The 15,340-nt window shown below is 43.0% G+C and overlaps 2 protein-coding genes and 1 long non-coding RNA gene across 3 annotated transcripts; 1 reads left to right on the plus strand and 2 right to left on the minus strand.

Moving 5' to 3' along the window:
• Positions 1-4,202: 4,202 nt before the first annotated feature.
• Positions 4,203-7,446, minus strand: LOC128144274 (chymotrypsin-like elastase family member 2B). The gene is made up of 4 exons (XM_052792858.1): positions 6,150-7,446; positions 5,302-5,447; positions 5,000-5,152; positions 4,203-4,431 (listed from the first exon to the last, which is right to left on the minus strand). The coding sequence occupies exons 1-4, from the start codon at positions 6,304-6,306 to the stop codon at positions 4,414-4,416; spliced, it is 474 nt and encodes a 157-aa protein (XP_052648818.1). The 5' UTR covers positions 6,307-7,446; the 3' UTR covers positions 4,203-4,413.
• A 199-nt stretch (positions 7,447-7,645) lies between these two features.
• LOC128144275 (uncharacterized) lies at positions 7,646-10,491 on the plus strand. Its single transcript, XR_008236022.1, has 2 exons — positions 7,646-7,863; positions 9,173-10,491. It is a non-coding gene; the product is annotated as an uncharacterized LOC128144275 (long non-coding RNA).
• KIAA2013 (KIAA2013 ortholog) lies at positions 10,046-15,294 on the minus strand. The gene is made up of 3 exons (XM_052792851.1): positions 14,187-15,294; positions 12,550-13,403; positions 10,046-11,051 (listed from the first exon to the last, which is right to left on the minus strand). Exons 1-3 carry the CDS (start codon positions 15,172-15,174, stop codon positions 11,025-11,027), a joined length of 1,869 nt encoding a protein of 622 aa, XP_052648811.1. The 5' UTR covers positions 15,175-15,294; the 3' UTR covers positions 10,046-11,024.
• Positions 15,295-15,340: the final 46 nt, after the last annotated feature.

Genomic DNA, 15,340 nt, shown 5'->3' on the forward strand with positions numbered 1-15,340 from the left:
ATTAAGTAATTTACAGAGAAATTAACTTTTTCAAAAAATCAAATTTATAAAAGAAAGAACAACAGAAACCATAATAACTGAATTGAGAAAGGGAAATGTGTGTTATAGCTGTTGGCAAAGAATTAAGTGTTTCTTCTCTGTGCTGCCTGAACTGTGTGAGTGTTTAAACTAAAATTGCTCTTTTATTCATCCTTGGTAATACCAATTAATCCAGAAGAGCCACCTTTTCACTCCCTGCCTTGGTTCAGCTACTTTTGATGTCATGGCTATTGTGAATTGTAATTAATTGTGCGATTACAGGTTGCTGTTTCGATAATGACACCTACAAATTAAATGCAAACATGTATTATTGTGTTTCACAGCTGAAAGTAACAGAGCATCCAGGGGAAAAAGAGTGAATAGAATTGCTATTACTGTAGCATGAGGATTTTAGCTATGGGCTATGCAGCACAGCTGCTAAATTCAGCATTGACAGCAGCATGCATGCTGTGAGGCAGAGCTGTAAATAAATGGGTGCCTGGCCAAACTCTGCCCTTGTTTTTATGTGGGCCGGCTTCGTTACAGTTACACACTTGAGGCTACGAGATCATCTGTCCCCCTCGTCCTTCTCTAAGTCCCATGCTCTCTTTTCAGTTATGTTTATGGAATCATACTGACAAGTACAGACAGGGTTTGTCCTATATTGGTTTTGGGGGATTTTTCCCATTTTACAAGGAGGAAACTAATTTCTTGCTCCTATGTACTCGTGATCTCATGATGTTGGCTGGCTTTCATGAGTAGGCTCTTAAGCCTGAAGAAGACAACTTGCCAATATAGGATCTTTGACATCTAAAGCTACACTTCTGGAAATTTCAGCTTTTCTTCCTTCCCCATCAGCCTAAGTGCTTCATGGCAGGTTGCACAGCTCTTTCCAAAACCCATCATGAATATTTGGATTTCCATCCACACTCAACTATGGGTGCAAAACCAGGTTCCTCAAAAGAGTGGCAAGGTAGGTGCTTTTTTAGGTGAATGCTTTAACCTTGGTGACAGCATCCTTTCCATTTGCTAACCTGATCATAGTTTTCTGCCTCAACTTTTTGGCATTTCCTTAGCTGCTTGGCCACAGATTTTGGCAACATCTGGTGTAAGAGGTCCTCAGCTAGCCGCCTCTCCCTTTTCAAGTCCTCTGTCTTTTTTTTGAGGTTCCTGGCATAATTGTGTATCCAATCTGTCATTTGCTTGAAGGACATCAGGATTATGGGGTAAATGAGGCAGGCTATCACTAACAGACTGATCTTAAGGCTCATTGTGGACAGGATTTTTGTAGATTTCTTGATGAATTTTTCCTGTCCCTTCTGTAGTAGGCAGCTCTGTGCAAAATGCAGTCCCTTTACCAAGGCTTCAATGGACACAAATTCATCTGAACCCAGGAATGGGATGAAAAAAGAGATTCCTTCATAGTGGGTGAAATGAAGTGATAGATTAACATTATCCATCCAGCACTTATGTACAATCTCTGATGAGAAGATAGCATAGTTCAGAATGGCAAAAAATTGATGCAATATTGTTTGAAAGCTTGTAGATGCTGGCATCCAATGAGCTTTAAGCATGGCTTCTCTTATTTGAAGGATGAGTTTAAAAGCTACTATGTCTGCCCAGTCAGGATTGTATCTCATAGCTTTGAGGTCTTCCTGGGGACTACTGAAACGCTCCAGCAGTTCAGAGATCACTCTGGATAGCACCTGCCTGGCTTCAGTATCCCCTGTGCTATTTAATTTTTGTCTCATGTCAAGGATGTAAAATCTGCAAATGGAGACTTTCTCCTTCTTGCATTGGCAATTCTCACAATACAGTTCTGCTTCACTTGCCTTACAGAGGGAGTTTAAATTCCCCAGTAACTGAGCATGAAATGATCTATTCCTCTTGTCTGCTGCTGGGAACAGCCAGCTGTGCCTTTCTTCCTGCAGGAGATAGATGAGGCGAACAGCCCAAAGGTTTTCACAGGAGGCAAGTTCCTGAAGGGCTTTCCCTGTGTTTCTCCATATTTCCAAGCTGTTGCTCAAATCAAAAGAAATGGCTCCAAGGAGGCTGCAGAGGGAGACCATGCATGCTGTCAAAATCCTTTGAACTGTTTTTCTACCACCACCATTGGAGGAGGGAGAACATCTAAAAAACCAAACAAATAAATAAATAAATAAAGGTGTCCCTGGGGTGTTTCTCGCAGCTCCTGAAAACATAACTGGAGCTATTAGTGATATTTAACAATTCACATGCATTTTGAAACAAAGTACAGGGAACATGCATTAGGTGAATGTTATTGAAAGACATACTTTATTATATTTTGTTCCACCTGACCTTTTATTTTAAAAGAAAAGGTGTAGTAAGGAGACTGTTTCCATGACTCACCCAGAGCTGCAAAAACACATGAATGAAATCATACAGTTTTTCTGTGAGTATTAAGACTGATAAAATCATTTGCTGTACATTTTATTCTCTATGGTACTTCTATCCAAATCCTAAGGAAGCCCATAAAAAGATGGGTTACTTACTCCAGTGATCACAGACTGGAACTGTTGAATTTTTTTAATCAAACTTTTAGAATTTGTTCTTAATAGGAATTTGCAGATGATGAATAATTTGTGTTGATATGTTCAAATGAGCTCAGACGTTTCCACAATATTGTCTAAATATTTCAAAAGGAAAACGAATGAGATTTCAGTTTTGACAGAAGCATATGCATATCCAATTTTTACTGTTTGAGCTTCATGATTACCTTTTCTGTCCTTATCTTTCATGCTGCACTTAACTGACATCCTTGCTCCATACAGCAAAGTAACCTCTAACAATTTTCATTTTCAGAACTATTAATCAATCCTTTACAATCTTACATTAATAATACCCATGAAAACCACTCAGGATGTTATGCTGAAGCTGGCAACTCCTGAATGACTGGGTAACCTTTATTTCCACTGATGAAGAACAAACCAGGGGACTGTGTTGCTGATCAGTCCATTCAGCTCAGTCCTTTTTTTTTTTTTTCCTTCTTTCTTTTGCTCTGCTTAGTAGAGGTGGTTGAAAAAAGCCCTCCTCAGATCCTCTGCTCTTTCAGATAGGTGAAATTACATTTCTAACAAGATAAATAAAAACCCAGTAAAGCCTGCTATTTCTCAGCAGAGGCTGATATTAGGCAAAACAAGTTCCTGCGGAGCTCTTTGCAGCAGAATGGTGGTCAATGGTTGTAAAGTAGAAGAAAATAAAAGTACAGCCCCCAAAGATGATAAACAGCCATGTTTTCTCTTATTTATTTAATACAATTTATGTTTAATAAAATATATATATTTATTTATTTTCAATCCAAAGGTAACAACTGCAAAATGTCTGACTGAAAGGAATTGCAAGCCTAGAAAAATTTATTTCTGAACCCAGATGCACTTACGTTCTCACAACGAACTTCCAATCTTTTCCTTGCTGTATCTACTGCTTATTTTTGAGTCACTTGTCCTCTGTTTTTAATCAATCATTTTACTCTTTAATATACCTAAATATGTGCCAGGAGGGAGAAGAAAAACACAACAAAAATCCACCTTGATTTTATACTGACTACCTTTTATTACAATGAAAGAAATATAAATAGGGGCTTTAATTTAGTACCAGGCTAAAAGGTGGTGATTCTGCTTGTGCTTTGCAAAAAATCCCCATCTGTTTCTGTGTGTCAGCCGACAGTGACAGTTCAGAGGTCTTCACCTGGCATCTGAATGACTTAAAAACGAGCAACAGGGACGTGAAGGAGATAGGTCTGCAGAGGTGTTGCCGGCAGTCGCTGCTGGATTTTACCCTTCCCCTTGCTAGGTCCCAAGATCACAGGGTGTTAAAAACCTCTCTATAAAAGCATTTTGCAGCGTTCCCACACTCACCTGCATGGACCTGCTTGCACCCGTGCTGCCTTCCTGCTGGGCATTGCCACTGCTTGCTCTGGTGAGTCCCGCTTGCAGACTTACGGGTCCCGACAGCTGCCTGCCTGCCTGCTGCCTTCAGCCCTGCCAGTGCCTCGCTTTCTCAGCCCCTACTCGCCCAGAGTTCTTCCTGTGGCTCTCTAACTCTTCCTACTGCCCAGCCTCTTCACAGCAGGCTCACATCTTCCCCCAGGTGAGGGTAGCAAGCCCCAGCCCAAGGCAGGGGAAAGGCTGTAAAAGGTCTCCAGCATTATCACTAAATACGGGCTCTGGTCTTGACAATACCCGGGAAGAAGTGACAGGGACACGTGTTTTTCTTTCATCTTGTGAAAAATAGTGTTTATTGCGGTATGGTTGGGTATAATACTTGTGTTGTTAAAGGCATAATTTCCCAGCTCTTTGTGATCAAAGGTGTCATGATTATGACTTTATTCAAACTGTTTTCCTTCTTGGCATCTATCATCCAGTTCTCTTTGGATTAGTTGGTTGCCATAACCTACAAAAATGTAAAACAAGTGAAAAATCAGATCATGAGACCCAGGAATTTGTGGATAGTATATGTTTCATCCAAGATGCAGGATTTAAATAACTGAAATAAGATTTTTGCTTCACAGTCACTTTTTAGATTACAGTTCATATTAAATTAAAAAATAATTGATGTTCCAGACTTGAGCAGCATGTGCTGCCTTCTAGGATGCAATTGCAACAGTCAGTATTATTGATGAATACAAATTTGAGTAATTAATTCTGAAGTCATACCAGTAAAATCTTTATGACTGTAAGTATAGCTCTAGTATAAAAGGAGAATGCATTCCTAAACATCGACATTTATTTAAAAGTCAAAATAATTTGGATAATCATTTAAGAGAAGGATACTTTATTTTTGCTGCAGAGACTGGTTTTGCACTGGTAAGGGCTTGTCTACAGAAGTTACTTGTATGTAAAGCAGCATTTGAATCAAAAGTGATACAGCTCCCTGAGTAGGCGGCAGAAATCTCAATCAGAGAGAACATCAGAAATAGCTAAGTGACTCTATTCTCTAGCAGCAATACCTAGAACCTTACCTGCTTGATCCAGCTGTTATAACCAGAGACCCAAGTGAAGACAGAAGGCTTGTGATAATAGCTGCAGTCAAAAGCAGAGCCAAAGCTGATGGTACCATGTACTTCCCACCTGCCATCAGCTCTTTGGCAGTTCACTGGGCCACCAGAGTCCCCCTGGAAGGAAGGGGGAACATAGTTAATGGCCGTCATAGTGTGAATAGCTCCTCCTTGTTTTGTTTTGTTTTGTTTTTTTAAGCTTTCCTTCCCGTCAGGCCTGTTTGTGTCTGAAACCAAGCTCTAAAAGCAGTGTTCTCTGGACTCACATTACAACTGCAGTTGACTCCATCCCCACTGGAGCAAGCTATGGTGGGTTTCACTGTGCTTCTCCACCAGCTAAGCTTGGAACAAGTTGCATAATCCACCACCAGCAAAAGGCCTTGCTGCAGGTCATCTGGAAGAGCTCCATTTGCTGGGAGGGAATAGAAACAAAGGAGTCATGGTACCAGCTGGCACTGAGAAAAGAACAAAACTGCATTGTTAAGTTTCTCCCAGGACCTGGGTACTATCCTTCCAGGTAAGAAACTCCACAGGGGCTGTATTAAAGGAAAAGCTGTATAATCCATTCCTTAGCTCCATTCTTTTGTATTTATGTAAAAAAAAAAAAAAAAAAAAAAGCCTTAACTGACTAACAATTTCCGTTCCATCTTAAAATGTCTCATTAGAGGAATAAAGGGCTGCTCTTTGTTCAGGAGTTTGCAATTTACTTATCACTCTAGGAGTTGCCTCTTGAGCCAAGCTGACACTTTTGCTGAAGTCTCTGAGATTTTATTCTCTTTACAACTATTCCCTTATGTGTCTTTTCAGTTATTCAGCAGAGTATGTTAGGATTAGCAAATTCATCAGTCCACACAGTTAATGTTAGTGTTACAATAGCTTCTAAAACCTTAGTACAGGGCCCTCTAGTGCATTACTAGCCCCATTACAAGCAAAATAAACTCGAAAGGCAGGGAAGAATACTGTGTGGCTGAAGTGGGGCCTGATAAACTACCTCACTACATTGAGGTTGAGGGGATCTTGAGCACCATAAACAGCCTTTTTGCAATCAGTCTCAAAGGAGAAGTCAGTACTGAAAGATTTTGTTCCACAATTTTGCAAATGTCCAAGTACTTACCCTGCAGTCTTTCCCATTCTGTCACATAGCAGGCAGTGTTAGACGACAGGATGCTTTGTGCAGAATGGAGGCAGGCCAGCTTAATGTGGTCACTTAAGGTGATGTGTTCAGTGAGTTTGATCAAAGCAATGTCGTACCTGTGGTCAAATGCACACATTTGAGAGTGGGAAAGAGAAAGGGAAAGGTTTGCAAATAGGTTAAGGCACAGTAGCACGAATACTTAGCAGTTATACAGCACTTGGCCTATTCAAAAGAAATGCAAGGGAGCAAGGAGGCCAGTACATAAGCAGTGAAGATTCCTCCTCCCTCAAAGCAATGGGGAAGTCCATGGACTGGAAGACTATTCCCTGCAGAACTGTCCACTTTCCTGCTGGCAGCTTTCTGGAAATTGCCTTTCACAGGTTCTTTTCCCCAAAACCAAGCATATGTTAGGACTAACTCCAAGGACCTAAAAGTAGGTTTAAAAAAAAGTCTGCAAGAGAGGTTTTGGGGTTTTTTTAAATATAGACTGTGTTTGTACAGAACATTTCAAGGTACAAATATGGGCTGTGATTTAATGTGATACAAGTGAAGATCAGCCATCAGTCAAATGACCAATGTTATATAAAGCCTGTTTGAGCGGTTTCATTTTTCTGACAGATAATCAAATCAAGTTGGCTTAACCAAATCCTCATGTGTCAGCTGAGACGCAACTCTTACCCAATGCAACAATTTGATGTGGATTAACTGTATTTCAGTGTATTCAAGCTAAGTAAAATAACTTTGAAATTGCTAAAGGCTGAGAGCAGTTATGCTAATTGAGCCCCTAAAATAAGAACAGAATAGCACAGAACTTAGTTACTGTTTTGAGAGAACTTTTTTATTAACTGCCTATGCTGTATCTCTTTCTGCTTTGTTGCAGAATGTCTGATTTCCCTAAAAAAGGGAAGTTGCTGTTAGATTTTAATTCATTTTTCTTTTAAAACTAATGCTGAAATTGGATACTTACCTGCAGCTGCCAGAGTCAACGCAGCAAAGAGGACTCCAACCATGATGCTAGTTAGCTGTATGCTGCAGGCTCCGTTCTGCAAGCCATTTTAGATGTTATCATTTATCTCTCGGACATGTGACTTAAAATGCATTGCTATTCTGATACCAATGGAAAACTTGTGCAATTGTGGGATAATTTTTTATATGCACAAGTGCCTAAAAAAAACCAGTTTAAATGAACCTTGGATCCAGGCTATATAAACAACTTGGTTAAAAAAAATTCCAACTGAGTTGCATGTTATCTGTAGTAGCTGTTTGCTTTCCCAATGCCTTGAAAGTTCATCACAAAGGTGTTTTCGGAAGGAAAATGTTAAATGAATTATTCTAACACTTGGTGGTATGTCAGCAGTAACAGTGTCTGATATACTCAGGCAGTGATAGATTCAGACATGTCAGCGGGGTTGCATTAGACAATCTCCGGAAGCCCCCTCCCAGCTTTAATTATTGTATGATTCTATGATTGCTTGAAATTTTATTTCGTTCTGGTTTGTTTTGTGACTGAATGGCAACTACCACTTTGCACTGACTGAAAACCTGTATCTTCTTTTCTAGATCAAGTTGCGTGTGTTTTAGCATGCCATCCTTCTTCAATAAAACAAACTGTAATCACTTTGAAGTGGAAGATGTTCCAAGCAACAGAAAGAACCAGCTGTCTGTGATGATGGAGAATCACTGGTGTAGTGCGGTGAGCCAGATTTAATTTCTTTCCTATTTACCTTTAATTGTTAGATCAGTAGCACATCCCTGGAAGAGAATAGGGTTCCTGTAGCATTGCAAATGAGCATTTTTACACCCCAAATCAGCATGCTGATCTGTGGTATAATGTAGTGCGAGCTTGTTAATGAAAAAGGGTAAACCATTTTCACTAATAGGACAAACCAGGCAAGAGCTGGCATTTAGACCACTACAGAGCTGCTGCCACAGAAGAAACTGTCCTAATTTATTACCAGACATTTGAGATCGATGAGTTGGTATCAATACTTACCCTTGTGTCTCTTTTGGTTTTTTTCTTCTACCACTGGAATTTTCCATCCCCTGTCACGTTTCCATCTGCCTATGCTTCACGTGAAAAACTGTTACTGGTTATTTAAAAAACAAACTTCTCTATTGCATAAGCCAGGTCATGCATAGGGAGCAAACTTAATAGCATGGAAACAAATATCATAATGCCAATTTTGTAACCAGAGTTGCATTGTACATACAGTCCAAACTACAGGTTTCAAAAAAGCTGAAATAAATCTATTGTTTAATGTCAGTATTAACAAGCAGCAAAATCCCTGATTTTTCATAGCTTCCATTCAGCAGTAGGTACTGATTTGGATGAAAGACGCCTGGAGCGCACATGTGGAAAGCAGAAATATATAATGCCTCGTTGTTTTGTCTGCTTCTCAAGAATGTATTATCCTACCCAAACAATAGCACTTGAGAAAGCTGCATTCTGAATTTCAAATGAAATAAACCAAACTCTGTTCTGGCATCTTGTATTTATTATCTGACAAAAGCATAAATCAGCATTAACTGAGTGCAGAATCGAGATTTTAAAAATTTTTTTCATTAATTAGTTGGCTCTCTTCTTAATATCTGAATTTACAAGTTAAACAACATACTATGCTTTTCAGGTTAACTTCCATGCGACTATCATTTTCACTGAATACCAACTAAAAATTAAGCAAAAATTTTGGATGTTCAGTTACTATTTCAACTTTCCTGTTTTATGGGTGCGCTTGTAAACATGGAATTTTGTTTAGTTTTTTAAGCATTTCTGCAATTTCACAAATATGACCTTCTGCTATCCTGCACACTAAAAAGAGAAACTCTGTTCTTTCTTTTTCCCTTTCTTCTTTGTAAAGGAATTCTGAAACAGTTCTTTTATTATATGGGGGGAACGCTCATAAGAATTGTAACATTTTTAATGTAAAACACTCTCAAAACTTTGGGGTTTTTTTTTGTTCCACTCCTGCTTTATGTAACGATTGCTTATCCATCTTTTCCAGGTCTGGTCTAAATAGTCTTTCTTGGACTCAGTGGGCATCATGCTGTTGGCAGTTCTGCAAGTGAACATCAAAAGGCTCAGCCTCCAGCTGATACCATGGTGGCTTGGAAACAGCACCCTGGAACCTCTTATCATCTTCATGCCAGATGTTTCACAGAAACTAAGCAGCTCATGGAACTTCAGTAAGAAAGAGCAGGAACTTCTGGTATGTTCTGTTAAAGCGTAATAGCTAATCTCTCAATACACAATGTACTTACTGTCCAATTTATAATGTAGTCCATTGCCTCCCTACCTTTAGTTTATTCCCTTGTAGGGTAGTAACTGTGCTAGACCAATTAGCAAGTGGAATGGTCTGCAGCTAAGTAACAGACACTGAAATCTACTTTTCTGAGGAAGGTTTTTCATCTGAAACTAGACAGTAACCTATTTAAAAAATCAAAGTTAAATCCCTAGCTTTTCATTGGGACCACCAAATGTGCCAAATTCATTACTTGCTGAATGACCATTAAATCTGCTAATTGATTGCTCCCTGGGTTTGTTTCTGTGTTCTTAAAACTAAAGCTTAGCCTGCATGCCTCAAGATGGAACAAGGTTATACAGAGCCAGGGAAATGGAGTTTAGCACCACCCTGTATGTTTGTGCCTCTTATTGTGCCTTCCAAATTGTCTGTTCCCAGCTTAGATCCATTTATGTATTATTTTCCACATTGTATTTCCTTTCAATCCAAGCACTTTTGTAGTCAATACTGGCCACAGATGTAACATAAGGCTCTGCTTGTTTTAACTGGGTGGGGAGCAAGGGGAGGAGAGAACAGAGACAAAAAAACAAACAAACAAAAAAACCAAACCAAAAACCACCAACCAGACTTTAGTGATCAGATTAGACTGAAAGATATTTATTTAGAAACAACAGCTTTGGTATTTTAAAACCAAACGACCTTTAAATCACTAGAAAGTGGGATATCTCCCCCCATAGCCAAAACAAATCAATGCACAAAGTCTCAATCTGCTTAGACTAGGAAACCTGCACATCAGCATTTCCAAGTGTAAATCCAGAAAACAATTTCATTAAATTGGTTTTGCACTCTACAGTAATAAAGGCTGAAAAACCTGTTACCAGCACTTAGATATCTACAGTTCAATTGACTGCCTTGTAACTGAAGTGGAGGCAAAATTATCAACATCCTCCCCCTCCCCCCAAGCAATAAATTAAAAAATGTATACCAGAAAGGAAGTTACACTAAAGTTTTCTAGTTAAGTTAACTCTCTGAAGGGAATCACCATACTTTATGTTCCTGTAAAATTAAAAAAAAAAAAATAATCAAAATATCAAAGGACTTAGTCTATCTTCAAGTATTTTCACCAAATGGATTACTCTTAGGGAACTGAACAGCTTACAAGGAAAAAGAAACATCTGTTACACAAGCTTCTGGGATAAACTCTTGAATAACCACACCTTCAGTCTCATTTCTCTCTTAACAAGGCACAAAAGGATTGTTGCTTTCAAAAGGTCCTTGTTCTCAGCTGCAAAATTGTCAGATGTCTTGTGCAAATGGAGGCTGAAAGCAGGACTAAGTTCACTTGGACACTGGGATGTTCCCATTCAATTAATGAAACAGGGTGTTATTTCAACACCATTCATCTTGCTTACTGCTACAGAGATTTTGAGCTTCAGCTGGCTTCCACTTCATCCCTGTTTCTGGAATCAAGTTCTGCATCATCTTCATTTTAAGTAGGTCCAATTAAGACGAGGCAACAGACTTGTTTGCTGTACACTGCAAGGCTTTTTGCAGTGTCAAGAAGGAAGAGGTGTCACATCAGCCCTGGCGTGTAGCTGTGAAGCTTCGCGGCATTTCAGAGACTAGTGTCAGGGACAGTTACCTGTAGTAATGGTTAACAAGTCATTTTGTAAAAGGCAGAAGGCAAGTCTTGTAGATGAAAAAGGCAACCAGATAGACAGCAGTGAAAAAAGGACATAATTTTATAATCTCAAGGACACGTTTCAGGATGCATGTCAGGGCACAGCTGTATACACAGTAATTGAAATTACTTCCTGACCACTTCCTCCTTCTGCACTAAGGTTTTGATCATGATCATAGGCTTATAACTGCAGTTGTCTTTGATTTACATATCTATCTTACCTCTTCCTAGGTTAGTTTGTCGAGGCACAAGTACCTTGCACTCTCATTCTTTCCATGGATGACAGGTATTCAGACCTGCTTGGGATCAGGCCTGATTTCCAGTGCCCAACGTTACAAATTGCCAAATCACTTTAAACGCCCCTTACATACTGACTGTCAAGTTTAGTCCAGTACCTTCGGCCCAGCCTTAGCCATCTAAAATTGAATTTGCTTTTATAATTTGGAAAAACGGGGCAATCTAAACCTAGAACTTTTCCTCCAACAGCTCTATTTAACTATGTCCTTTTTTATCCCCCCCCCCCCGCTTTTTTTTTTTAAAAACGCAAGCTACATTTAACTCTGTTCAACCCTAAGGAGGGATGCCTCTGAAGAATATGGCTAGCTCACACATCTTTCATTTCCACTCCATATCAACACGCAAACAGAAAGTACCAGTACTAAGAGCAGAAATCACTGTCTATTTTCTATTCTGTGCTAAGTTTTTACTAGCAACTAAGTTTTCTAAGGCAACTCAAAACAAGACTTTCAAATTCTTTACACCAAAGTGAGATGCAGTACAGCTTGAAGTCAGAACCTCCAACTCACAGTAAAAAGCACTCAGTACTCTTCTTAACACAGCTATGTATTTTGTCTGAATGGGAGAAACGCTAACTCAGCACCTTCCCAAAATGATGGTGGTAAATGTGGTTTGATGGAGGACTGCACAGCATCTATAAACCTGTGAACACTTACGAGTAGTCCGAACAAGTCAGCACCTTCGCTTAAGAACACTAGCTTGCATTTGTGTGTTCTTGTATGACACATCACACGTTCAAGCCAGGCAGACAAGTGTGCACGTCTCCCACACGGTAGTAAAGGCAAGTATAGCAGCTCACTCACAAGCATTCCAATACTGCATAACAAGAAACATCATCTCGTGACACAGCTGGAATTGTTGGCTTAAAAACAAGCAATGTCCTACACCAGTGTGTGGAAAAAGGACTGTGCCCGCCTTGATCTGCAGCCTCACAAACGTTTAAGAAGGACAGATGATGGATTTACCTTTTCTAATGTTTGTGAGCCCTACTGCTCCAACCCCTGCCCTAATCCTACTTCTTGCAAGAAGAGGTCACAGATCACTTATTGCAAGAGAGACTGAAAATCCTCACAGTCCAAGACAGAACCTCCCTAGGCACAGCTGACAGAAAATCAGGTTGACAACACTCAGTGGACAGCAGCCAAAAGCAGCAGCCTTATACCTTACTCCTGAAGAGCGGCTTGGCTCCTGGCCCGCAATATTCATTGTAGATGAGTTTGAACAGAAACAAGTGAAACAATGTGATTAAGGAGGCCACGCTGAACCAGAACAGGAAGGGTAAGCCTGGGTATTGCTTGGCCATGTGTTCCTCATGAGCCAGAATAGCTTTTAGATGGAGCGTGTGTCTCAGGTCCTGCAAGTGGATCAAATCTGTTGATATATAAAGCAGTGGCGTGATGGGTTGAGTCACCATGACAGGGAATGTATGACCTCGTGCCTCTGAGGTCAGCTCCACAGGCTCATTCATACAGCCTGCCTCACACGCATATAGTCTAACTGGCTTGTCTTGGAACTTCACAGACACATGCAAGAAGGGCTTTCCTTCAGCATCCAGCAGAACAGCTAGATTAATCAAGTCCTTATTGTAATGGATCCCACGTAAGGAATAGCTGTTATGAAGTACATCAGGGTCAGCCTGAAACTGAAGATGGTTTTCTGTGAACTGCAGACCCCCAAAACTAAGCACCATTCCCTGCATAAGTCCATGGACTCCAGCTGCCACAAGACCCTTGCACCCCCGTTTCTGGAGAGTTAGCTTCCACAGGTCTGAGAGTTGCAAGATCTGGGTGACACTGGTCAGCTTTGCTGGCCACAGGTTCTCTGCATGCATGGTCGCGTGGCCACTGAAGCAGTGGTCAGCATAGTTCAAGCTGGCTTCCATCTTTTCTCTGTCCTCGCCACTAATGAGTGGATCTAGCAGAGGAGCTGGCATGCTTGACAGGACATAGTAGAGGGTCATGTTAACAGTCTCACTGGATGGTGTATGCGAATCTGTGATCTTTCTCATTTCAACCCCTGTAATTAAAGAAAACAACCAAGAGTCAGAGGATCACACACGAATATGATGCTAACTAGGAGAAAAAGAAGATCACATGCGCATGCCGTGGTTCAATACACAGGCATTCTTTGTAACATCTAAGAAACCTTTGCCTATGAAACACTGAAGTGCAAACGCTTCCTTGCATTTTCTTAGACGCTGTCTTTGCTACTTGAAGTTTGAAAGCCAAGCTCCCGCTAAAGGCAAAGCTTGTTTGACATGCGGATGCCTTATGGAGCTGTCACCATGACTCCGCAAGAATGATCTGTCAAAGGAACATTTATCTTTTTACTGGCTATAAAATATCAAGTTCTACGTTACTTGGGCAGCTGCTCTTTTATGCAAGGCCATTAAAATCTTAAGAAAAAGCATCCTTGTAGGACAGTCCTTAACTTCCATGAAGAAATCTGTCCTTTATACTGTCACTAGAGGTCAACTCTATTTCCAACTTAGAGCTGACGTGCTGGGCAAATCAGCAAAGTTCCTGAAGACATGAAAGCCAGCACATCCAGAGTTATGATTAGAAATGTTCTTCTACCATTTCTTTTATGCAGTAAGGAATAGTCCATTTTTGTAAAGTACGCTGTGTTCCAAACCAGGAACGCTGTTTTATTATCCCACAACGTGCCTTCTGGCCCCTGAGAGAAACCCGTCAGGAAGAGTGGAGCCCCTGGAGACCTTACAGCAAGTGACCAGGTCACCGAGCTTTCAGCTGCCCTCTAAAGCAACCCTTTAAAGAAGTTGAGCATCGCTCTCCTTACCCGAAATGAACAGGTCAGACCAGGTCTGTTGGTGCTCCTGGAAAAGATCTTCCACCCCCATCTGCATCACCTCCAGCATCTCCTTCTTGGCCGACTCCCTCAGCTTGCTGAAGGTCTCCTCCAGCCTGGAGACCTCGATGGGCTCCGAGGTGTACACCACGGAGAGCACGGTTTCGTCAAAGTGGGATTTGGGTGCCACCTGCACCCGGCTCACGAGCTTCTTGGCAGCCACCACCATAAGCACCACCTTGGGGCTCCCGGCCAGCAGCAGGCGACCAGAGGAGAGCAGGAACTGCCGCTCCTCCACCTTCTCCAGGCTGGTGGCGAAGCGGCTGCCCAGCGAGGGCGCAGAAGCCGGGGCCGAGGCCTCGAAGGCGGCCACCCGCTCGGTGGGGTTGGCGATGCGGATGCGCTGCAGGTAGAGATGCGGCCGGCTCCGGTGGGCCACCACCTCCTCCCGCACCGTCACGCAATCCCCGGCGCCGGCCCCGGGCCCCGTCTGAACGCACCGCACCCTCCGCACGGCGCCGTCCCGCAACGCCGCCAGCGCCGCCCGCGCCTCGCCGCGCCCGCCCAGCGCCCTCAGCCGCACCAGCGCCGGGTACTCGGTGGCGAGCGCCGGGCCGCCGCCGGATCCCGCCGCCGCCACCCAGAGGCGCCCGGCGGCCACGTCCAGCAGCAGGAAGCCGTTACCCGCCAGCGCCAGGCCCGGCCCCGGCCCGCCGCCGCCGCCGCCCCCCGCCGCCTCCTCCGGCAGCGGCAGCGCATCGCCGCGCTCGGCCTGCGCCCGCCAGGCGCCCGTGGCCGCCTGCAGACAGAGGGCGGCGGCGCCGCGGGGCTCGGCCCCCCGCCCCGCGCCCCGCCGCGCCCGCGCCGCCCCCAGGTACCAGTAGGCGACGAGCAGGAGGGCCAGCAGCAGCAGCAGCCGCCGCGCCCAGCTGCTGGAGAGCAGCCCCGGCAGCCCCTTCAGCCGCTGCTGCAGCCACATGGGCGGCGCGGGAGTCCCGTCCCGTCCCGTCCCGCGGCCTGCGGCGCCCACAGCGGCCGCTCCCCGGCCCCGACCTCGCCGCGGCGCAGCGACCCTCACGCCGCCATCGCCGCCGCCCGGAAGCGCCGCGCCGCGCCGTGCGGCAGCTCCGCCGCGCTTCGCGGCG

The sequence above is a fragment of the Harpia harpyja genome, chromosome 7 (genome assembly GCF_026419915.1).
Source record: "Harpia harpyja isolate bHarHar1 chromosome 7, bHarHar1 primary haplotype, whole genome shotgun sequence".
In the NCBI taxonomy this organism is placed as follows: Eukaryota; Metazoa; Chordata; class Aves; order Accipitriformes; family Accipitridae; genus Harpia; species Harpia harpyja.

Coding starts and splice junctions, on each gene's coding strand:
- LOC128144274 (XM_052792858.1), bottom strand. CDS start 6,306: ATGTGTGCATTTGACCACAGGTACGACATTGCTTTGATCAAACTCACT. Junction 5,448..6,149: donor AGAATGGGAAAGACTGCAGG/GTAAGTACTTGG, acceptor ATTCCCTCCCAG/CAAATGGAGCTCTTCCAGAT. Junction 5,153..5,301: donor GAGTCAACTGCAGTTGTAAT/GTGAGTCCAGAG, acceptor CCTTCCTTCCAG/GGGGACTCTGGTGGCCCAGT.
- KIAA2013 (XM_052792851.1), bottom strand. CDS start 15,174: ATGTGGCTGCAGCAGCGGCTGAAGGGGCTGCCGGGGCTGCTCTCCAGC. Junction 13,404..14,186: donor GTCTGACCTGTTCATTTCGG/GTAAGGAGAGCG, acceptor CTTTAATTACAG/GGGTTGAAATGAGAAAGATC. Junction 11,052..12,549: donor AGCCGCTCTTCAGGAGTAAG/GTATAAGGCTGC, acceptor CCATTACTACAG/GTAACTGTCCCTGACACTAG.